Source organism: Diabrotica virgifera, chromosome 5, assembly GCF_917563875.1.
Source record: "Diabrotica virgifera virgifera chromosome 5, PGI_DIABVI_V3a".
Taxonomy (NCBI): Eukaryota; Metazoa; Arthropoda; class Insecta; order Coleoptera; family Chrysomelidae; genus Diabrotica; species Diabrotica virgifera.
Genome location: NC_065447.1, coordinates 257,410,257 through 257,435,415, shown reverse-complemented (window position 1 = coordinate 257,435,415; position 25,159 = coordinate 257,410,257). Strand labels below are relative to the sequence as shown.

General features: G+C 34.0%; 1 protein-coding gene across 4 annotated transcripts in view; it reads right to left on the bottom strand.

Moving 5' to 3' along the window:
* LOC114324838 (protein singed wings 2) overlaps positions 1-25,159 on the bottom strand; it is a 98,007-nt gene that overhangs the window by 13,708 nt on the left and 59,140 nt on the right. For 3 of the 4 annotated variants that reach the window (XM_028272714.2, XM_028272716.2, XM_028272715.2), the window contains exons 3-7: positions 17,812-18,103; positions 14,112-14,265; positions 12,188-12,330; positions 9,765-10,100; positions 8,333-8,452 (exon numbers count right to left, since the gene is read on the bottom strand). In XM_028272714.2, coding sequence (XP_028128515.1) covers positions 8,333-8,452; positions 9,765-10,100; positions 12,188-12,330; positions 14,112-14,265; positions 17,812-18,103 — 1,045 coding nt within the window. The remainder of the gene's footprint in view (positions 1-8,332; positions 8,453-9,764; positions 10,101-12,187; positions 12,331-14,111; positions 14,266-17,811; positions 18,104-25,159) is intronic. The other variant, XM_050651874.1, reaches the window with a different exon arrangement.

Sequence of the window (25,159 nt, the reverse complement as noted above, 5' to 3'; positions counted from 1 at the left end):
CACAGACAATATAAAGTTAGTTGCTAAATCTTTCAAGTTACGTATCAGTGGAAATAAAGTGTGAACAAAATATATTGGTGTTTTTAGTAAAAATATGTTTTATAATTTTTTAATTTGTGCTATTCTTTTAATGAAATTTTTTGGAAAGTAGTAAGTATTAAAATTTAATTTAATATTTAAATAAATTACAAATAAACTGTTTGTTTTGAATCTATTTATTTCCTTGAAATAGTTGAAATCATATATACAGTAGAAGCTCTCTTAACCAACCATGACGGGAGCTGCCCATAGGTCGGATAATCAAAAAGTTGGTTAAACCGAAAATCTTTAAAACCACCCTCAGAAAGACATTACATATGTAACTCTATTAAAAATATATATATTTTATGATCTATAAACAAAAAAGTAGTATGTACATATAGTCCGTCAGCTATAACTTTTCCCATGGGTCACAATTCATTTTCAAACAAATTAAGTCAAAATATAAAGTGAAACGAATGTTGATGTGTATATACATATGTAATTAACAATATCACTCACAAGACAAATTATGAAACTTGTATGACCTCTAATCTAAAAATAGTATCATCCAAAAAGGTGTAGGGTCGGTCGGTTAAGAGGGCGTCTACTGTAAGTATAACATACATAAAAGTACACACACTATTTTTTAATCCATGTTTAAACACTGGTTATGTCACTAGTATTAAAAGAGGCACCTAAACACATTTTGCAAATTAGCACAAAAACTAATCTTGTAAGTAACAGACCAGTTTAGCTCCAGCATCCTCATCTGATCTTCCCCCTTTTCTAGCAACAGTTTATGCCTGGGAGAATCCACCTGCAGAATAACTGATAAATGCTTATACTTTTCATTAACAATAACCATACTAACTCCTTCCACGCTATGTATTCTGCTTTACTATTTTGACCAGCTTCTTATCTTATTCCCAGTATCTTCCACACATCAGAACCTAAATGACAACTCTCACCTTTTCTATAGAATTATCACAATACCGTTTTAGCTTTTTAAGAAGCAAATGATATTTTTACACAATCAGTGTGAAACCAATTATTGCAAGCTCCACTGTAGCCCGTCCATAATGAGACCAGAATTTTGTTTACAATGATTTGGTTCAGATTCATTTAGTTTCTGTTCTGTTATGAATTAACGTCTTTTTTCTACGAATCAATATTGCACTATCTATAGGCACTTCAGACTTTCTCAAAACAAGCAGTTCTAATAAAAGAACATAACATTAATTTAATCAAAATATAATTTTGCATTTTTTCATTTTTTTGCAATGTTTCTATATAACCTCAATCTTCTTTTTACAACTGACAGTTATGTAAAATTTATATTTTTGTGTGCGACTAGGGCAACCAGTGATCACTGAGGGCGGCCATATTTTGCTCTGGTTTCCGGGCTTGGCTACACTCTCCCTGGACGCACTCTGGCGTATACCTAGACACAACCTTATATTTAGGTATATTCTTCTTCTCATTCTTTAGTTTATTGGCCTCCACCTACTTGGGTATTTGGCAAGCTCATCGTCGTGGAATAAGTCAAAAATATTTATATTCTAATGACATTTATCGTATGTCATTGTAATAATATATACCAGTTTGTTAAAATTGTAGTTTTATACTGTTTTTGAAGGAAAGGAACGAAGGTTTACTATTGAAAATAAAACCATTTTGTAAAAGTACAAATTTTCTATGAATAGGTCAAACGATCAAAAACACTTGTAACGTCACATAAATGTATTTTCTACTGACGTTTATAACGTATAATTTAAAATTCTGTTTACTTTATTGGAAAAATGTAAATGTAAAACCAAGTGACGTCACGATGCGTTTTGGACTACCTGTTTTAATTTGAATTTTTAATCGTCTTTAGGGGCCAAACGAAAGACAAACAAAACTTTTTTATCTTTGATACATGTTTTAAATTATGTTCTGTTGTGATTTATAACATTTTTTCCGAATTTAAAAATTTATGCAAGTTCCCTATTGTATGAATATCTAAAATTAGGTAAATCAGCGTATACAGGGTGTTTCATTAAGAATTGTCCATATCGTAACTGAATAAACCTTAGCAAAAAAGACGAGGATTTAAGCCAAAACACTTAAATAAAATATTCCTCGTTACCGAGATACATAGTGTTTTATTACAAATGTTCTTTAATGATTTTAGGACATTGTTAAAGCACCTTTTAATATTAATCCACGAGGAAAAATTTCCTGTAGTTGGCTGTATACCATTACAAAAACATAAAATCCTTTATAAAAGGTATATTTGTTAAAATCCCTATACAGGGCTACATCAAAGACAGAACTAGTTTTCCATCGGTTGACCGATCATCATCAGTGCAATCTTAGAATCTACATGCTAACCACCAAAGTAAAAATATATGGGTAAAAACCCTTTACAAATGATCCGTCATCGGAACATATGACAAAGATGTGAATTATTACATGGATGAATAAAATATCCAATCTTTTTCGCCCGAGGTACCAATGACCTCTATCTGACAAGTTCACATCATGACTGTACGGAAGCAAGTCACATCTTTGTCATATGTTCCGATGACGGATCAATTGTAAAGGGTTTTTACCCATATATTTTTACTTTGGTGGTTAGCATGTATATTCTAAGATTGCACTGATGATGATCGGTCAACCGATTGAAAACTAGTTCTGTCTTTGATGTAGCCCTGTATAGGGATTTTAACAAATATACCTTTTATAAAGGATTTTATGCTTTTAATATTGTTTTGTTCAAAGTTGACACACAGTTTACACATGTTAGGGTACTGTAACTAGCGTTAAAAGATCGTTTTTGCACGATTGATCATTTTTGACTGTTTACCGTGACAGATTTTACGTCAGTAGGTGACATTTACTAGCAACTCGACGGTAAGCAATCCAACTCGACGGTAAGTACTCCAACTCGACGGTAAGTAATTTACTTACCGTCGAGTTAAAAAATCTCTTAATTTTAATTTATTTTTTGAAAGAATAAAGAAAACTAACGAATTATTTATTAATATTGAAACTTATGGTACAATCTGTTAAATTATTTAATGAAATCCCACTTGTTTGGGCTGTGGTTTCACTTCAAACAGAAACTCCTGCAGAATCGCATACATTAGTAGTATCCAACATTTTTTCTCTTCAAATACGCGATCAAATTTGAAAACTTGGAAATATCAATGCCATCATAACGAAAAACGGTGGATTTAATCATTGAATATTCTGCCCAGAGGCTTCCAGGAGCTTTCAACTGCATATGTCTTTGAACGAAATATGCCAACAGAGTCTTTTCTTCGATTCTTAAATTCTTGCCTTCGCACCATTTTTTAAAACTTTGGTAGGTATTTTGATAACGGATTTTGGATTTTTCGGGAATAATTGCGGAACACCCTTCTTCCCAAGCCCGTTCAATTTCTTCAAATTCACTTTCGCTCATATTTTAATTTATAATAATCAAAATTGTACTTAAAATTATTGACAACTAAATAAAAACTCAATTCTCCATTGTTGTTATGCACCCTAGTTACTACCTAACAACCAAAGTATCTTGATAAAATGAATGAAACTAGTCAATATGACGAAAATGTTTAATTTTATAATTTATAATGGAATCAATCGTGCAAAAAACGTTATAAGCATGTCGAACGTTAAGGGTAACCGATCTCAGACAATAATTGGAGTCGTCGCCCCGCTCCTCCTCCAAACAATTGTCTTCGATCGGTATAAAACCCTTACCGTTCTCCATACTTAATATACTATTTCTTCTGTTACTAGAGGCGTGCTGCAGGGATATATACTTCATTTTCGCCCCTTTCCCCTCTTACAATCTAAGCTGCTGTCGTAATAATCATTTCAGCATGTTTTTGATTCCTCGTTACTTTTTACGTAAATATCATCCTTTTGTCCCAATACGATAGAGTAAGTAGTTTTCAAATTATTTGCGTTTTAATGTAATGGATTCAATAAGATTGTGTATTTTAAACACATAATCTTATTGAATATAGTTTAAAATACATAGTATAGTCGATTCGCTAATCTGAGACATAATTGTCTACACTACAATCACAATAAAAATGCACTAGAAATAAACAAGGACGAGAAGCACTCCCAAATCATGATTTAGGAGTGCTCCTCGAACATTCAAGGTGTCTTGGTTTGTTTATTTCTATATAGTGGATTTTTATTGTGATTGTAGTGTAGACAGTTGGGTCTCAGATTAGCAAATCGACTAATATTATGGAATCCATTATCTTTAAACGCAAATAACTTGAAAACTACTTACTCTATGGCAATGAGATAACAAGATGATATTTATGTAAAAAGTAACAAGGCATCAAAAAACATGCTGAAATGATTATTACGACAGTGGCGTAGATTGTGAGGGGACAAGGGGAAAAGGGCCTAACATGAAGTATATATCCCTACAGCACGCCTCTGGTAACAGCAGAAAACTATCTCTTAACATTAGTTAGAGTATCCTAACATATTTTTGATTCCTCGTTACTTTTTACGTAAATATCATCCTTTTGTCCCAATACGATAGAGTAAGTAGTTTTCAAATTATTTGCGTTTTAATGTAATGGATACAATAAGATTGTGTATTTTAAACACATAATCTTATTGAATACAGTTTAAAATACATACTATAGTCGATTCGCTAATCTGAGACACAATTGTCTACACTACAATCACAATAAAAATGCACTAGAAATAAACAAGCACGAGAAGCACTCCCAAATCATGATTTGGGAGTGCTCCTCGAACAATCAAGGTGTCTTGGTTTGTTTATTTCTATATAGTGGATTTTTATTGTGATTGTAGTGTAGACAGTTGGGTCTCAGATTAGCAAATCGACTAATATTATGGAATCCATTATCTTTAAACGCAAATAACTTGAAAACTACTTACTATATGGCAATGAGATAAAAAGATGATATTTATGTAAAAAGTAACAAGGCATCAAAAAAACATGCTGAAATGATTATTACGACAGTGGCGTAGATTGTGAGGGGGACAAGGGGAAAAGGGCCTAACATGAAGTATATCTCTTAACACTAGTTAGAGTATCCTAACATATTTTTGATTCCTCCTTATTTTTACGTAAATATCATCCTTTTTGTTGTTCTGAAGCTATTTCCTTGTGGCATTTTTTTATGATTAATTATTTATATGGGAAATAAGCCACAATTAAAATGAAAAAAATAATTTTATTAACGTTTCGACGCCCAAATCGGGTGCCGTTGTCAAAATACAAAATATTACTCTTTATATATCATCTTTTTGTCCCAATACGATAGAGTAAGTAGTTTTCAAATTATTTGCGTTTTAATGTAATGGATTTAATAAGATTGTGTGTTTTAAACACATAATCTTATTGAATATAGTTTAAAATACATAGAAATAGTCGACTCGCTAATCTGAGATGCAATTGTCTACACTACAATCACAATAAAAATGCACTAGAAATAAACAAGCACGAGAAGCACTCACAAATCATGATTTGGGAGTGCTCCTCGAACATTTAACGTGCCTTGGTTTGTTTATTTCCATATAGTGGATTTTTATTGTGATTGTAGTGTAGACAGTTGGGTCTCCGATTAGCAAATCGATTAATATTATGGAATCCATTATCTTTAAACGCAAATAACTTGAAAACTACTTACTATATGGCAATGAGATAAAAAGATGATATTTATGTAAAAAGTAACAAGGCATCAAAAAACATGCTGAAATGATTATTACGACAGTCGCGTAGATTGTGAGGGGGACAAGGGGAAAAGGGCCTAACATGAAGTATATATCCCTACAGCACGCCTCTGGTAACAGCAGAAAACTATCTCTTAACACTAGTTAGAGTATCCTAACATATTTTTGATTCCTCGTTACTTTTTACGTAAATATCATCCTTTTGTCCCAATACGATAGAGTAAGTAGTTTTCAAATTATTTGCGTTTTAATGTAATGGATTTAATAAGATTGTGTATTTTAAACACATAATCTTATTGAATACAGTTTAAAATACATACTATAGTCGATTCGCTAATCTGAGACACAATTGTCTACACTACAATCACAATAAAAATGCACTAGAAATAAACAAGCACGAGAAGCACTCCCAAATCATGATTTGGGAGTGCTCCTCGAACATTTAACGTGCCTTGGTTGGTTTATTTCCATATAGTGGATTTTTATTGTGATTGTAGTATAGACAGTGGGGTCTCCGATTAGCAAATCGACTATTATTATGGAATCCATTATATTTAAACGCAAATAACTTGACAACTACTTACTATATGGCAATGAGATAAAAAGATGATATTTATGTAAAAAGTAAGAAGGCATCAAAAAAACATGCTGAAATGATTATTACGACAGTGGCGTAGATTGTGAGGGGGACAAGGGGAAAAGGGCCTAACATGAAGTATATATCCCTACAGCACGCCTCTGGTAACAGCAGAAAACTATCTCTTAACACTAGTTAGAGTATCCTAACATATTTTTGATTCCTCGTTACTTTTTACGTAAATATCATCCTTTTGTCCCAATACGATAGAGTAAGTAGTTTTCAAATTATTTGCGTTTTAATGTAATGGATTCAATAAGATTGTGTATTTTAAACACATAATCTTATTGAATACAGTTTAAAATACATACTATAGTCGATTCGCTAATCTGAGACACAATTGTCTACACTACAATCACAATAAAAATGCACTAGAAATAAACAAGCACGAGAAGCACTCCCAAATCATGATTTGGGAGTGCTCCTCGAACATCCAACGTGTCTTGGTTTGTTTATTTCTATATAGTGGATTTTTATTGTGATTGTAGTGTAGACAGTTGGGTCTCAGATTAGCAAATCGACTAATATTATGGAATCCATTATCTTTAAACGCAAATAACTTGAAAACTACTTACTCTATGGCAATGAGATAAAAAGATGATATTTATGTAAAAAGTAACAAGGCATCAAAAAAACATGCTGAAATGATTATTACGACAGTGGCGTAGATTGTGAGGGGGACAAGGGGAAAAGGGCCTAACATGAAGTATATATCCCTACAGCACGCCTCTGGTAACAGCAGAAAACTATCTCTTAACATTAGTTAGAGTATCCTAACATATTTTTGATTCCTCGTTACTTTTTACGTAAATATCATCCTTTTGTCCCAATACGATAGAGTAAGTAGTTTTCAAATTATTTGCGTTTTAATGTAATGGATACAATAAGATTGTGTATTTTAAACACATAATCTTATTGAATACAGTTTAAAATACATACTATAGTCGATTCGCTAATCTGAGACACAATTGTCTACACTACAATCACAATAAAAATGCACTAGAAATAAACAAGCACGAGAAGCACTCCCAAATCATGATTAATACCCAAAACTAATAAGTACTTTTGAAAAGTTTAAACGCAGAATGAAAGATTACATTATTACCGAGGGCGGAAAGTCCCTGAAAACTTCTATAATGTTTATTTAATAAGTTACAGGGATGAAAAAGAAGAGAAAATTTAGTGTGATTTTTAATTTCAAATATTTCATTCAAGACACTTTTTGTTTATTCTAAGGGACTTTCGGCCCTCGTCAATTCGCGATTAAAAACAAAGTATCTGACCTCTGGTGGAATAAATTTAAACTACTATAAGTGGTATAAACAAACAAGAAAACTGTTGATTTGAATGGAATTTGGTCACTATTAAATAATTTTTAGCAAATTTCAGCATTATGAGTACATTAAAATATTTTAAATCAAATCGGTATGGTCCTGTTCTTCAATTGAACGTTTGTTTATACTATTTATATCGGCCATTTTACTGCATTCGACCTGCCCTCCATATTTAGTTTAAATCGCGAATAATATCATCTTTCATTCTGCGTTTAAATTTTTCAAAAATATTAATTAGTTTTCTTAGGATTCGAAAAAAAGATGACTGTATTTAAATCTGTACCCCCTTAAATAAAACAAAAAATATGATAAAAGGAAAATAGTAAAAGCAACAATTTAATTTTCCCATACAATAGTGTTATACTCCTTTCCACTGACGTCACTAAAACCGTTGCTATCTTTACGTCTATTTATTTTAATGCACGTGCCGGTTTTAGGTTGAGGATTTATTTATTATAAATAAATGTTATCATTCAGACGAAGACTGATCGAGGGTCGAGGGATAGAAAACGTCTGAAATGATGGAGATGACTAGAATTCGAAAAAAAAAAAAAATAAATAAAATGAAAACTTATGGATTCTTTCATTATTAGAAAATCATTAAAGTGCACTTTGTACCTACTTGAAACACTGGTGTAAAAACACAGTCACATTTCCATGGATTTCCACTAAGAAATAATCGTACTGCTTTTGGCATATTTGGATTCTTCATTAATGCGTTGTCCAAGGCATACGATGGTAACTGCAACAATAGATTCATGGTAACTATTATTAATCCATTTATATTAGCTGGTATATTAAATAAAAGTAAAATTAGTAAAAAGATTCAGCCGCTGATGCTGTATATTATCAGGAATTCATGTTCTTTCTCCTAAAGTGCCCTCTCCTTAATGGAGGTTCTTCTTCTTAGGGTGCCTGTCCGTTCCGAACGTTGGCGATCATTCTGGCTAAGATGACTTTGTTGGTTGCTATACGGAATAGTTGTGTTGAGGTGTTTCTATACCATGCTCTCAGGTTAGCAAGCCAGGTTATTCTTTTCGTCCTGGGACCCTTTTCCTTCAATTTTACCTTGTAAAATGCATTGGAGTAGCTCGTATCTGCGTTGATTTCTCATTATATGTCCCAAGTACTGCAGCTTACGGCCCTTCACGATGTTGACTAAATCTGCGGTTGTGTTCATCCTCCGTAGTACTTCTTCACTGGTGACTTTATCCGTCCATGGTATCTTAGAATCCTTCTGTACAACCATAGCTCAAAAGCCTGAAGTTTCAATAGAATTTCTGCCTTCAATGTCCACGTTTCTACTCCTTATAGAAGCACTGAGTACACGTAACATATAAGGAGACTTATTTTTATTTCAAGGGTGAGGTCATGGCTCTTGAACATAGAGCTCATGCTCATAGTCCAGAATGCACTTTTTACCTTTCCGATGTGACATCTAATCTCTTGAGTATTGTCCCACGACTCATTGATTATAGTGACCAATGAGTTGTATTGTGAGACACCTTCAATTCTCATTTGGTTCACATACAGATTTGCTCCAGTTATGTTTTGCTTGCTGATGATCATTAGCTTGGTTTTGCTGGTGTTTATATCTAGTCCATATGTTCTACTTGTTTCCGTTATTTTGTTTAAGTTTTGTAGCCCTTCTATGGTATTGAAGGTAGAATACTACAATTGCAAACTTTTCTCTCTTCAGTTGTTATTATTAGCTGCTCAAAATTTAGCCCTGTCCATTGTCGAATGTTTCTTAGCCACCATAGTATTTTCCTTCCTAGTTTTCTCTTTTGCTCGATCGTTCCTTTCACTATAAGTTGAGCATATTTCACAACATTAATTTTACATGGATGGGACCTCCATCTTCGAAGGCGGCTAGGCCGATACTGAGCAATGCAGCGAGGCGAAAGAGCGGTGGGCTAAGAGAGAAGGAGAGTTGTTTTATAAGGCAGTGTTGCCAGATTTATACCAGCACATAGCACTCTTTCTCAGCGGCATAGCCTTTATTTTTAAACCATCAAATTTTATTTCATATTAAGAATTGAAACTCACCTTACCTTGCCCAATCGATTATCCTTCAGCGAAAACACCCTGAAGTTAGACAACCAGTATGACCCCTCCAAATATGAGATACTCTCAATAGTGTTATTGTCCAAATATAGATCCCAAAGTTGTTTTAACGAGGGATCTGTTTTTAGAGATTTTATATTGCTAATTCTGTTGTGTTCCAAATGCAGTATTCTTGTGTTGAGAGGTAGTTGGTTTGGGAACTCTGTTAGACCTCTGCGTGAGCAATTGACCATTATTATTGGATACTGTATGTTGGTTATTGGATCTGGAGCTATATACTCCAGAGAACAATCACAGCCTTGGGTACAGCTCTCCTTCATAGTCTGTATAAAATATAAATAAAAATTTTAGTTTTCATGGCGTTTGTATTTTTTTTAGAATTAATTCTATTCTTTTTTGGTCCTAAGAAAGAAAGTCAAATATGATTATCAAAAACCTTCTCGAAGCTGGATTACAGATAGTAAAGACAATAAGAATTAAATAAGACCAAATAAGCAACTAATGAAGGAAAGAAGACAACTACTAGCGGAAAGCAAACGTCGTACCAAAAAAATAGAACTAAATAAAATAATTAGAAAAAAAAATCGAAAACATGACATCAACAAATGGAACGAGAACTCAAAAATGCAAGTCATAGAAAAACAATAGATACCTGAAATGTCTAAAATCAATACTGGGTGTTCAGAAAATTATCAGAATAAAAATACCAATAAAAAGGAAGAGAAGGACAAAAATAAAATAACAAAGATAGTTTAAGACTTTTAAAAAACCTTGTTGACCTCGCAAACCTAGCCCAATGAACAAGCAAAAGAGACTGACAGAAGGACAATAAAAAACGTGTGATCAGAGTACTACCACAGTATATAGAGGTTCCACAGTAAAATCACTCTTCTGTCGGCGCTTTGATCTCAGGAAGTAATACCGGCAGTACGCAATTGGTAATTCACCAGTGGTGGATGCGGGTTTTCCCTGTTAAAATCCGTACGTTTCTATGCGAATAGCAATGCGAGAGTGGGGCAAAAGCGACTGCCAACATTGCGCGGTCGCCATGCGCGACTACAGATTTTACTTCCAATTTTTCGGAGAGTGGTTCTACTGTCCCTCTTTATACTGTGGTACTACCAAATATAGAGGGATTCGAACTATAAAGAGTTTTAAAAAAGTCAGAAAATAATAAATCTCCACGACGATATGATTGCCGAACTTTTACAAACAAACAAGACAGTAACAATCCCAATACTAACAAAGCTATTTAGTAGGTATCTCCATAATAGGAAAATCCCTAATGGTAGGGGAGCAAAGTATGCTAAATGTGCAGTCACTCGAGCGTTATGGGGACCTATTGGGTTGTAAAGAGTAGGTTCCAAAACCAAAAAAAGTTTAGTAAAGTTTTTCATTTTAATGGCAACTTTCCATTTTTAATTTAATTTTCGATTTCCAACAATAGTTTTTTTTAGATTATAGCGCCATCTATCCATTATTCGAAAAAATGTTTCGAATAAAAGTTACTTATTTTTATGTAAGGAATCCAAATCTGCCATAAAAAATGGGGGCTCCCATTTTTTAAAATGACATGCCAAGATTTTTAAGTAACCCTCCACCACACCTCCGTGGGGGTCGTGTTTGGTGATATTCGATAGATTTTTCAAAAATATTGAATAAGTGTATTTTTCAGTTTTTCGATCTGATGTTCATTTTGCGAAATAGCGCGGGATTCGTATTTAAAATATTAAATTTACCCCCACCCCTCTCCGTGGGAAGTCGTGTTTTGTATCATTCGATAGATTTTTAAAAAATATTAAGCATGCGTTTTTTAGTTTTTCTATCTGTCATTCATTTCGCAAAATATTCGCTTTTTTCTTGTGAAACTTTGGGATTCATCCATTTCCTTACGCCCCGCTCAAATCGTAAGATTTTTGAAATATACACTGTTTTGCATGTACTTAAGTTACCTTATCTTAATCTGACAATTTCGAGTTTACGAACTTCCCTGCATTAAGGGGCAATATACGGTAGAGGTAGATTTTCAGGGTACAAGGTTTCTCCCATGTAATAATCTGACGCGCTCGAGTAACTGAAAAAATCCCCGCTTGGGCTCCCCTACCATAAAGACTAGAACGAGAGTCTAGTAATACCTACTCATACCCAAAAAGGGGAAAAATGTATGAGCTCAACAATTATAGACCTTTATCGTTGCTCAGTCAAGTGTTGTAACAAATTGTTAAAGAAAATTATTAACAACCGGTTGACTGACAAAATGGATAATTTAAAATTAATTGCTTAAATTCTTTACTATCATTCTCCGTGTTGAAAACAAAATTGATCCTTCTTTCCCATTTTTCATATTATTTTTCAGAATGAATATAATAGCGTTTAAAAATTTTCAAATTAACATCCCGTATATTGTTACCTTTTTATATTGAGCAACTAATAAAACGCTTTTTGAGGAAAAAAGTTTATCCTTGCACGTAATGTTTGTCAGGTCTTGGCAAACTCTACTTTTGTTTAGATGAATGGCCCATGATAAATCTCTTGAACAATTCCATCGGTTATCTAAAAAAATATTAAGTAAAAATCAAAACCAAAAATGATAAAAGCATCTTATGAATATGTTTGTTTAGTGTTTTGTAGATAGGTAAGTCTTAAAGTAAAACGTTTACTGCAGCCAATTATCTTATTCTACAATTATTAATGGTGTCCATATTAGAATTCTGGAACCATGTACCTGCTTTTACCTTCATAATGAGTAACACCTCTATAAGGAAGACTGGAAGGAAGGTGTACCCATACAAGCTGCTGCTACCTGGTATACTGTTGGCTCAAAAACAACAGAAGGTATGGTAGTTGGCATAGTAGGGACAAATCAAGGGATAAATTTCCCGGTAAGTATATCAAAGGATATCACAGTTTTCCGGGCGGAAATAACAACAATCCATCACTGCGTGGAAGAAATAGAAAGAGGAAAGAACGTTCCGTTCAATTGGCATCTTCACAGATAGTCACGCAGCGCTTAAGGCACTCAATTCTGCAGAGGTCAATTCTAAGCTAATAAGGGATTGTGTGGGTGCTCTAAATAAACTAGGAAACCGTAGGAAGGTTACGGTAGCCTGGGTACTGGGGTACGAGGGTCATAAGGGCAATGAAGAAGCAGATGAAATGGATAAACAAGGCTCAACAATGCCATTTGTTGGACCAGAACCCTTCTGTGCCATTGCAAAGACAGTAAAAAGAAAGGCTACGAGAAAGTGAGTAGCTCACATATCTTTGGAATGATGGACGAATTCATCAGAAGAAAAAACACAGGCGAAATAGTTCATTACAGAACAGTCGCCAACATTTACGGCAAACCTAATAAGCAAAGACAGGAAAACGATCAAAGCCATTGTAGGTCTACCAACACGGCACAGTAATAAGCTAAATAGGCGCTGTAATTTTGAAACCATAAATGTGACGAAGACGTATAAGAAGCATATTTGAAATGCGAACTCAAGCCCTATCTAGACAAGAGGCAATATTAATTATGGTAATCAGAGACCAAAATCTGGCAGAGACAAGGACAGCCATCAGAAGTTCTTCAGTTGCACAGAAGCAAAAATAACGTAACCTGCTCAGATGAAAATATGTTATTTCTAAGAGAAGAAGAGACTAAATATAGATATACGATGTTAGTGATGTACGATGGTCACAGAATTGAGAGATATCAATAAATAACCATATACTAGACGGTTTCTATTATTTAACTATGGTATCACGATAAATAGTTTTTACCGATTGTAGCGCCATCTATCCACAATTCGAAAAAATGTCTCGGACTAAAGTTGCTTAATTTTGCATGAGAACTCCAAATCTACAAGAAAAAATGGGGGTTTTCGTTAAGATTTTAAAGTTCCCCCACCCCCTCCAGTGCAAGTGTCATTCGATATATTATTGAAGAATATTGAACAAGTATTTTTCAGTTTTTCGATGCGATGTTCAATTCCGATATTCCGATGTCCGCTACTTTTGGGACACCCTGTATAAAAGTAATGCTTTGTGAAAAATATGCCAGATATACAAAAAAATGCATTTGTTCCAGTCCCTATTCATAAATACTTTGCTTTCAATTATTGCTATTTCCTTTAAATTCCTTTAACAATCCATAATATAATAAAGTATCTCGATATGTGAAAAATTTGATAAATCTGAATAAAGTCGGAAAATATTTGAAATGCAGTGAAAATAAAAGAAAACGAATTCTAGCAAGTTAAATCGACCAGTTTAACGCTGACACGTTTACGACGTAAATAGAGGAGACGATTTAGAGAATAATGTTTTATCAAACGTTAAGTACTTACTTTTTATATAAAGCTCATCCAATGTGCCAGTATGAAAGCGACTACTTAATTCAGACAGAAAATTCTTTTCTAAATGCAGACTTTTTAAAAATGGAAAATATTGTACGAAATCCCTGTGGATATGTTTTATTTTTAAGTTTCCTAACACTAATTCCTGAAAAAGAAAAAGATTTTTTAAATTAAAGTGAAAATCTCAGTAGCTGGCTGTATACCAAAGTTATAAAACTTCTATTAAAGTGATCCAAATGGAGTCAAACAGAACGTTTTCGATCTAATATCAAATCATCCTCAGTGCATTCCGTGTAGTAAATGAAACTAGCTCACCCAAGCTCACCAGTTGGATTTGTGACATCAAAACATTTGGTTGTTGATTACATTTAATGTAATGCTACCCTTGGTCGATGTTAATGGATTTTAATATACTTAAAGAACAACATAGTCTCCTTGCTCGAACGAAACACACGGTACTTGTCAGTTCGACTGACACGAACCCTAACTAACTTTACCGGTCTAGTAAGTCTATCCAGTCTAGAGACCGGACCGGACTTGATTCAACAGCTTTGTTTAGGATCGCATTGGACAGATACAGATTTGCCACCGTAGTCTCTAACCACCACTAAAGAAGACAGCACCACAAGAAGAATCAAACCTACTCACGAAACAGACTCCGTCTCACGAAACGGACTATACGAAGCAATGAAATCACTATGAATACCAGAGAACTGATACAATTAGTTAAAATAACGCTAACTAATGCAGAGAGTGTTCACAAAATTTAAAGAAGAAGCTAGAACATATGGATGACTATAAATCAGGAAAAGATCAAGTATATGAAAATGATAGGGCTGGCGTAGCTCTGGCGGTAGTATGCTTGGCTAAAGTGCTCGTAAGCCGGAGGTCAAATCCCACCGCAGGCAAGAACAACTAGACATTTTTAAAAATGTCTATAGGTCCCACATCGAGTCAGCCTAAATAAAATGAGTACCTTGGGCAGGCGCGGATCTAGAAATTCATAATAGGGGGGTCAGACTTACCTCAAATATTATATTTTCCAGATTTAGCCATACCTACGACTCACACTTACTCTAACGATAAAATACACTATATTTATAATCCCAGATACCTACAGTATCAAAAAGATTGAGCGCTGATGGGACTCTTTCCGTATTATCAAGCCGTAGTTGCAAGTAAAATAAAACGGAATTATCATAAATACATTTAATATTAAATCATTATTAATATACATAATTTTAAATATGAAGTGACAAATATCTTTATCTAAGGTCGGGAATAATATAACAATAAAGACAAATATACTAATATAACTATTATACTAAACACAATTTGTGATACTGGGAACAGTTTGGTTTAACAATATACATACAGAAAACAAAACTAAGTTATCCTAGTTTATCTAAGAAAACTTACGGTTATCAGTAAGAAATGTAAAGTCATAACAAAAATCCAGATAAAAAATGAGGATATTGAACAAATGGACAAAATGAAATACTTTAGGAGTCTGGATTAAGGAAAGTCTAAATATGCAATCAGAAAATTAATCTAGAATAGACCAATCAAAAGCAGCCTTTTTGAAGATAAGGAAATTACTAAGTATGAGTAACCAAAGACTCAAATTGCAACTCCTATATCGAGTGGTAAAATGTCCACTCTACTCTATTCTTCTTTTAAGGCACTGAAGCTTGGACTGCTAATATTGACATAATTAGAAAGTTGGAGACTTTTGAGATTTGAGATGTGCCTTCTTAGAAAAATTTTGAAAATACCATGGACTGATCATATTACGAACGAAATGATGTTGCAAAAACCGGAGGAGACAGAGAACCTTTGACCACCATTAAAAGGAAGAAAACAGCATCTTTTGGGCACATACTTAGAAATGATAAATACGATTTGTTATAGCTAATTATGAAGGGTAACATCGAAGGAAAAATGGGTCCTGGCACACGACAAATGTCCTGGCTAAAAACATTCGCGACTGGACCGGGTTTAACACACAGACGCTTTTAAGAAAAGCAGAAGATAGAGACGAATTTGGAATTCGTCAAATGATGGCATAAATGAATATTATGTAAGTTAGAATGGTACAAAATCAATGAATTAACCTTGAATGACAGAATAATAGTAAATAATAATGATATCTAATAAAAACAGATCCGCACAAAATGCAGTTAACAAAATGTAATGCAATAAAATAAATATAAATATACAATTATACAATACAGTTTATGAACTGCATTATGTCGGTTTGAATCTTTTATTTGGACATATTCACTATTAATAATTAATGAATAATTATTAGTCAACGCTAGCAAACACAATTCACGACTATTAATCTGACTGGTCACTTTTTTCCAACTGGAGGAGCAAAGATTAACTTTTCTACCATCAATGAATAGGTACGCGCCCCTGGACTATCTAGTAAAACTCAAATTTTTATATCTTTATTATACCTACCGCAAATTTGAAACGTGATTTTTCATGAGTTAAGGTTTATACCCAGTGTAATGTATTTGCATTTTAAGATATCATTTCTGTTATTCTTTGAATTGAGAAAAATATTTCAGTTGTGTATGGCTCCATCGGTACCCAAACAAATCAGGCTTCAATTTATTTTTCAGAAAAGGCTGGTTTTATTGCTTCTTTCAATAATTCTTTGGAATCGGTTGTCGTTTAATTTAGTGTTCTACTGATGGCTTAAAGTTTAGAGTTGACAAAAAAATAATAAATAATAGAAAAATACTTATAGACTAAATACAATAGGGGGTCTATAGACCCTTTGACCCCCCCTGTATCAGCGCCTGATCTTGGGTAAAACCAGGGTTAATAATAGGTGGTTGAAGCGTAGCACTGGCCCTGATACCTTCCTTTTATACCGTTAACCCTAGATATAGCACTACCCTGCTATACTCCCAAAACCACGTGAGCGGTATAAAACGGGAGACTATTATTATATGAAAATGAAGGGGAGCATGCAGAAGAAAATAAATGGATCGCTCTAAGGACAAATAAGAGAGAGAAAGAGAGAGAGAGAGAGAGAGAGAGAGAGAAAACAAATAAGGATTTGAGAAGGTAACAGAATTTAATTACCTTGGAGTAACAGTTATAAATAAAGGAGGCGAAAAGAGAGAAATAGATAAATCGTCGTTGAAAGGTTGCAAAGCAGTAGGATCATTAAACGTACTATTGAAGGAAAAAACGTGTCCAGGGCATTCAAGATTCAAAGTTATGAAGCAACAGTCAGACCAATGGTGTTATGTGCATATGAAACTTGTACAATGAATCAGAAAGAAGAAAAAAGCTAGAGATTTGGGAGAGGATCTTGAGAAAAGCATTTACTGGTATAAAGTAGGCTAACGGTGAATGGTGCAAAAGAACAAACCAGGAGCTAATGGAAATGTATAAGAGACCAAAAATAACAGAAAATGATATAAAGAGTTGTGACATGTTACTAAGACGTGAAAATGTCCTAAGAGCTCTGCAAGCGGGAGAACAAGGAGAGAAAAATAGAAGGAGACCACGAAGGAAGCAGTTTGATGCCGTCCGGATAGAAGAAATGGGAACGAGGAACTATGGAGGAAACAAGTGAATGAACAACAAAAGTGTTCTGTACTGCTGTTATATGATATATTATGTAATATAAAACTATGCAGCAATAAAAAAATACGTGCCAAAAACTTACAGTAATGACGTTATCCACTTCTGGTGGTATAACATTCGACACCTCACCATTCTCCACCACTAATAATTTTAGATTAGGAAATCTCTGTACTATAATATTCAGATCTAACGTTCTTATCGTTAAGTTGGATAATTTAAGTTCTGAGATAGTCGATGGATAACTGATGTCATCGTGGAGATTTCCATAGCATGTGAGAGAATCATTTAAGTATTTACAGGGTCGTAAAGGGTTGCGGTCGTGGTCCCCAGGTCGTGTGTTTATTGTGACGAATTGTAATATCAGGTAAAAACAGCTGAAATAAAAAAAAAATTAATACATTTGGCACTATTTATTAACCCTTTCACTGCTCATGACACGGATTCGTGCCAGGCTGCGTTTTAAAACAGTGCGCGTGGCACGAATTCGTGACACATGCACATTTGAACTTTCATTGCCAGTAGGAGCTGAGCTTCTGGCATTGCCAGAAAATGTAGCAGTGAAAGGAGGTAAAAAGAGCTGAAATAAAAAAATAAATTAATATATTTGGCAATATTTATTAACCTTTTCACTGCTCATGACACAGATCCGTGTCATTCTGAGTTTTCAAACAGTGTGTGTGGCACGAATCCGTGACACATGCACATTAGAACTTTCATTGCCAGTAGGAACTGAGCTTCTGGGCATTGCTAGAAAAATGTTGCAGTGAAAGGGTTAATTGTTTCTTTCAGCAATATTCGTTTTTAGGATTGGTAGGTTTGCTAATTTTGCCAATCACCCTCTAGATTTGATTCGCGCTTGGGACCGGCTGTGGTGACCACAGAGCTACTCTATTCACCCTACAATTACCCCAGGAAGTGTTATGTAGTGCAGGCCAATCAACGGCGGATCCAGCAACCTTGCAAGGAGGGGGCAATGAAATAAAAATTTTCTCGTCACTCGCGTACGCAGGATTCTTTTTCGGTATGGGCTGTTACTTTATTTTTCTTCATGTAGCATGTCCTTTCAGAACGTTGGTTACTATCATAGCTATCTTAATTTTATTCACTGCCACCCTAAATCAACCACGAAGTGCTTTTTCGTCCTGGACTGCGTTTGCCTTCTATTTTCACTTGCATAATATTTGGTAGCAACCTGTATTTGAAACTTCTCATTACATGTCCAAAATACTCCACTTTTCTCTTCTTGATGCCTTATATATTCTCAGTAGTCTTGCTGAGACGTTCTAGTATTGTGGAGTTTCGAATCTTCTTCACCCAAGATACTTTTAAAATTCTTCTATAGAACCACATTTCGAAAGCCTCAAGGTGATTTAGGTAAGTAGATCTATTTTATTCACAGTCCAAGACTCGACACCATACAGTAAAACCCAGAACACGTATTTTGGAGAAGGAATTCTGTTTTATGTTTCATTCCGTTATTCAGTTGTCAACAGGACACAAAACTCACTATTTATTTTCAATCGTAATTATCTCTTTCTTAAAAAAAGGCGACACCAGGCGAAGTCTCAAGGAGGGGGCAATTGACCCCATTGACCCCCCTTGGATCCGCGCCTGAGGCCAATAAAAGTAAAAGTATAAGAAGAACTATCTATCTCTCTATCTTCGAGTTTTAATGTATCCATCTTTGGACATATGCCTCCCCTTCTCTTTTCCTCTGGTTTCTATCCAGCGCTGTGGTCATCCATCTGGATCCGACATGTTTTTTGAGGTCGTTGCTCCATCTCGTCTGAGGCCTTCCTCTTCCCCTCTTGTGTTCCCATGTTCGCCCGTAGATCATCTGCTTGTTCCATCTTTCAGCTGCTTGTCGGATGTTGTGATCTGCCAATTTCCATTTAAGTTTTGACACCTGTTCCTTAACGTCTTTGACTTTGGTTACTCCTCTGATGCAAACGTTTCTTTTGTGATCTTTGCGTTTTATATGAAGAAGAAAAAGGACTAACTAACGCAAATGAATCAGGCAATGGAATAAGACATGGAGATTCCTTCAGTTTTCTTGTTCGACCTGATCGTGGATGAAATAATAAAAAAAGTAAGAATTAAAAAAGTAGGCATTCCATTCTACTCTTCTGTTTCTTACCCAATTATTAATGTTCTCTATCTTGTATCTTCGTTGTATATATGTACTTCTAGCTCTATCCCATAGTGTCTTACCATCTATTTTCGAATGGTTTTCATCTCTGCTGTTTCTAGCATTCTGTTTGTCCTTTCTGTGCCAGAGAGGTACAGAGAGACTTCGGTTTGTCGTGTTTCTGCCGCATATGTCATTATTGGTCTGATGACTGTTTTGTAAATTCTGCCTTTCATTTCTTTTCCGGTATTTTTATTTCTCCATATTGTTATATTCAAGCAACTTGCAGCTCTGCTTGATCTATTCACTTGATGTTCCACTTTTGTTTCAAGCTTTCCGTAACTAGATAGTGTGATACGTAGATGTTTAGATTCCATCACACTTGTTCTATTATCTGAACCACCAGCTCTAATTAACATCTTAATACACACACCGGCAAAATTAGCCGAACACCTTAAAAATGGGACATGTTTGATGACTCGAATTTCCTAAACCAGTGATCCGATTTTAGTGATTATTTTAGTATGTTATAGCCTTATTATTTAGGAACATCGTTGTGATAATATTATTGCTAGACAGGTAAATATCATTTTATACCGGGAGTACCAATCATACTGTGTTTTTTTTCTTAAAGTTTGGAACACCCTGTGGAATATTATAGCATATGTAAAATATTAAAATTAAAACTTGATTGTAGAGTTTGGCTTTCTTAACATTTTCCTCTTCGATTCATTTACTTATGTGGGATAATAAAAAAGTTATGTGCGTTAACAACTATCCACGTTTTTCATCAATAAATCCTCATAGTAGGGGAGGAAAGTATGCTAAATTTGCAGTTATTCGAGAGTTATGAGGACCTATTGGATTGTGAAGAGTACGTGCTAAAACCAGAAAAAGGTTAAGTTAAGTTTTCCATATGGTGTGGGACTTTTCATTTTTAATTTAATTTTCCATTTGAATCAATCGTTTTTTTCTGATTATAGCGCGATCTATCCATAATTCGAAAAAATGTGTCGAATAAAAGTTGCTTATTTTTACGTAAAGAATCCAAATCTGCAATAAAAATTCTATTTAAGATTTTAAATTAAATCCCCCACCCCCACCTCCGTGGGGGCTCATGTTTGGTGCCATTCGATAGATTTTTCAAAAATATTGAATACGTGTATTTTGCAGTTTTTCGATCTGATTTTCATTTTTCGTCGATGTTGTATATAAAATTTATAAAAAAACATGCAAAAATAAATACTGAATATTACAATGCATATGCGCTCAGCGTTTGACATTAAAACCCCCCTCGAAGCTAGTTCAGCTGAAATCCACGGAAGGTCGTCATTGTGACATCGCTTACACCGCTTATTATATTATTTATTTAATACATCTATTGAATTACTTTAGACTTGTTTATTAAACTAAGCAGATAATGATGGTAGGGGATCCCAAGGGGGGTTTTTGCAGTTACTCGAGCGCGTCAGATTATCACATGGGGAGAAACCTTGTACCCTGTAAATGTACCTATACCATATATTGGTTCTTAACACCGGAGAATTCATTAAGGGGGACCGAAAAAAAAATATATTCTTACAAAAGCTCGAAACCGTCAGATTAAGATAAAGTAAGTTAAGTATATGCAAAATAGTGTGTATTTCAAAAATCTGACGATTTGAGCGGGGCGTAAGAAAATGGGTGAGTCACAAAGTTTCACAAGAAAAGCGAATATTTCGCGAAAAAAACGTCAGATCGAAAATCTAAAAAATACGTGGGGATTTCAATATTTTTCAAAAATCTATCGAATAATACTAAACACGTCACCCCACGGAGAGGGGTGGGGGTAATTTAAATATTTTAAATACGATATTTTTCGAAATGAACATCAGATCGTAAAACTGCAAAATACAAGTATTTAATATTTTTCAAAAATCTATCGACTGGCACCAAACACGTCCCCCACGGAGGTGGGGTGGGGTGTTACTTTAAAATCTTAAATAGGAGCCCCCAATTTTTATTGCAAATTTCGATTCTTGACGTAAAGATAAGCAACTTTTATTCGCAACATTTTTTCCAATTATGGATAGATGGCGCTATAATCGAAAAAACGATTGGTGGAAATGGAAAATTAAATTAAAAAATGGAGAGTCCCACACTTTATGGAAAACTTACTTAACTTTTTTTGGTTTTAGCACCCACTATTCACAATCCAATAGGTCCCCATAACACTCGAGTAACTGCAAATTTAGCATACTTTCCTCCCCTACTAAGAGGATTTATTGATGAACAACATGGCTAGTTGTTAAAGCTCATAACTTTTTTATTTTCCAACATAAGCAAATGAGTCAAAATAAAAAATGTTAAGAAAGCCTAAGGCTATAATTAAGTGTTAATTTCAATATTTTATATATGCTAGAATATTCCACAGGGTGTTCCAAACTCTAAGAAAAAAACACAGTATGATTTTTACACCCGGTATAAAATGATATTTACCTGTCTAGCAACAATATTATTACGCCGATATTCTTAAATAATAAGGCTATAACATACTAAAAAAATCACTCAAATCGGAGAACAGGTTTAGGAAATTCGAGACATCAAACATGTCCCATTTTAAGGTGTTCGGCTAATTTTGACGGTGTGTGTAGATTTGTTGTTATAACCATGTATTTTGACTTTTTGGGAGAAATTAACATGTTAAATTTTCTGGTGTTTATATTAAATTGGTGCAGCATACGTTATATCATCTTTACTTTGAGAGTTTATTATTTGCATCATCAACATGGCAGGTTATTTTAAGTTGTTTTAGAGGTAGGAGGTAGGAGAGGTAGGTATTAGGATCTTATTATTTGATCTTCTGTGGTAGTCTGTTTTATTCTATTATTTTTTTAATTAGATTTAATACTTGGTCAGATGTGGTGCTCAATAATTTACGAGCTCATTCGGTATTCTGTCATCTCCTGCTGATATTATATTTTTTAATAAAAAATTACTGCTAAAATTTGACGAAAACCTCTAATCTTTTAGAAACAAATTTTGCTTTTTATAAAGAGCATTACAGAAAATCATTTTTGGAATATTACTGCTATTGCAATTTTTTTGACAGTTTTAAGTCTATATACAATTTATTCAAATATATATACCAAAGTTTTATTTAACTTTTAAAGCCAATAATTATCTAACAGACTTTATTTGTGAAGTTAACAAAAGGGTACAAAAACAGTAAAACCAAAACCTATTAAAACTTCAATTTGAACAAGTTTTCACAATTAGAAACTTTTGAAAAAGCGATTTTGAAAATTCTTATATTTAGTTAAAATAATACCTTCTGATAAATAACTGCTTTTACTTATATATCTCTAAACTTAAAAGCAGTCATTGTAAATAAACTAAAGTTTAAACTCAATGTTTTTAGCCTAAGAACGGTATACAAGCTAAACTATAACTTGGACAAAGCTACAAGGAACTGTTTACAAGTTTATAAGTTTACCTTTTTGTTTACCAAAGAAACAAGTTGCAAATTTACGTTTAATGCATATTTAGTTCTAAAACTATTATAGCAAAGAAAATTCAAACTGAAACTAACTTACGAAGTTTATATTATAGGAATTTACAAGTACTTGTGAATACAGGACTAAACTGCGGATGTTATTGTGAGTGGTAGCTTACTTGAGGGAAATTTGATGTATATTAAATTTTATTTACTTAAAGGGCTCAGGAATATTGTTTCTTTCAATTATAAATAATTTATTTTAAAATCCAAATGCTAAAAAATAACGAGAGACAGGTTTAGATTTAATTTGCTTCTGCTTCAGGGGTCACCACCATCAGTTGACATATATGTTCCTTTCTTATAGATTTATCAGAACTGCCTGTGGTATACCCTATACAGTCAAACCCGCTTATTGGAATAGCTTTCGTGCCCAGCAAAAGTATTCGTATAACCGGAATATTCTAATAATCGACCATTGTTGACCAGTAGAAATGTTTCGGGACCTCAAATTGTTTTTTGGTATTTTAATAAGTGGTTTCGATTGTATTCCGACCTATAGAGATCTATAGTACTTCAGTCCTTAGATTTCTCTTGGTGTGACTAAATAAAATCTTAAAAAATAAGTATCTAGTATAGCTTTGTCGGACAATCTAAAAATGATAGATTGAAAACGTGTATAGACTAGTAACAATATCCATGTTCAATCTGACGTAACACTTTGTAAGAGGTAGAAACACCAACACATTTTGTAAGAGGTAGAAATTGAACATTTCTCTGCTGCGAAGCTTTTTGCCCACTTATTTGGATGGAGCTACATATTCCGAAAATTTTGGCCCCCAAACAATGTTCCAAAGTGTAGATATATATTAAGGGATTTAAACAATGGCCTATTTCTAGACACTATCTATGTCTGTCTTAGGTGTCCTCCAAATTCCTGCGTTCCATTACCTTTCTAAAATTTTTACTTCAGGAAAGTCTTAGTCTTTCTTTTTCTGCCTCCTTTTCGATTCCCTTTAAAAGTTCTCCTGAGCCATCTACCTTCTTTCATCCATAAAAAATGCCTAAACTGCGTGAAATCGTTCTTTTAATTCTGTCCTTTAACGTGTCTCTTGCATTTAATTTTTTTCTAACTTAACGTTTTACCTCTTTATTAATTCTGTCCCGTATTAACATTCTGACACTTCTTCGAAGATCGTCAATTTCTACATTTGTTTGTTTTTCTTTGGTTTAGCATTGAAGGTCTACGTTTCACTGCCATAAGTTTCGATTAAGGCTACACGTGCTCTTCAAATTCTAATTTGTGTTATTCGGTTGTATGTAGGTCCCACCATACTAAATTAAGACTTTTAATTACTTTTTTTACTCTGTTCTATTCGGTGTCTCATTTTCTACCAGTTTTTGTTACAAATGGTAATATATTCTTGAAGCATTCATCATCTACATCATCATCCAACCAATTCACGTCCACTTCTGGACATAGGTTTCCCCCAATTGTTTCCACACTTTTGTGCTGATTGTTGCCAGTTTTTACTAATCCGCCTGATATCATCTGTCCATCGTGTAGGCGGCCTTTCTCTACTGCGTTTATCTTCTCTTGGTCTCACAGCATTGTGTCAGTCTTGAAGCATTATACTGTGTTATCTCAGCATCATAAGTTTACCACTAAATATTTTATTTTTTGCAAACTAATGTTTTTTTATTAATGGCTTTGACATAGCCAATTAGCCAGACTATTTGTTTTTTTTGTATGGTATTACAAAAACAATTTTAAGTTAATATCCAAGCCTACTTATTATCTAAATTTACAGGGTGTTATAATATATT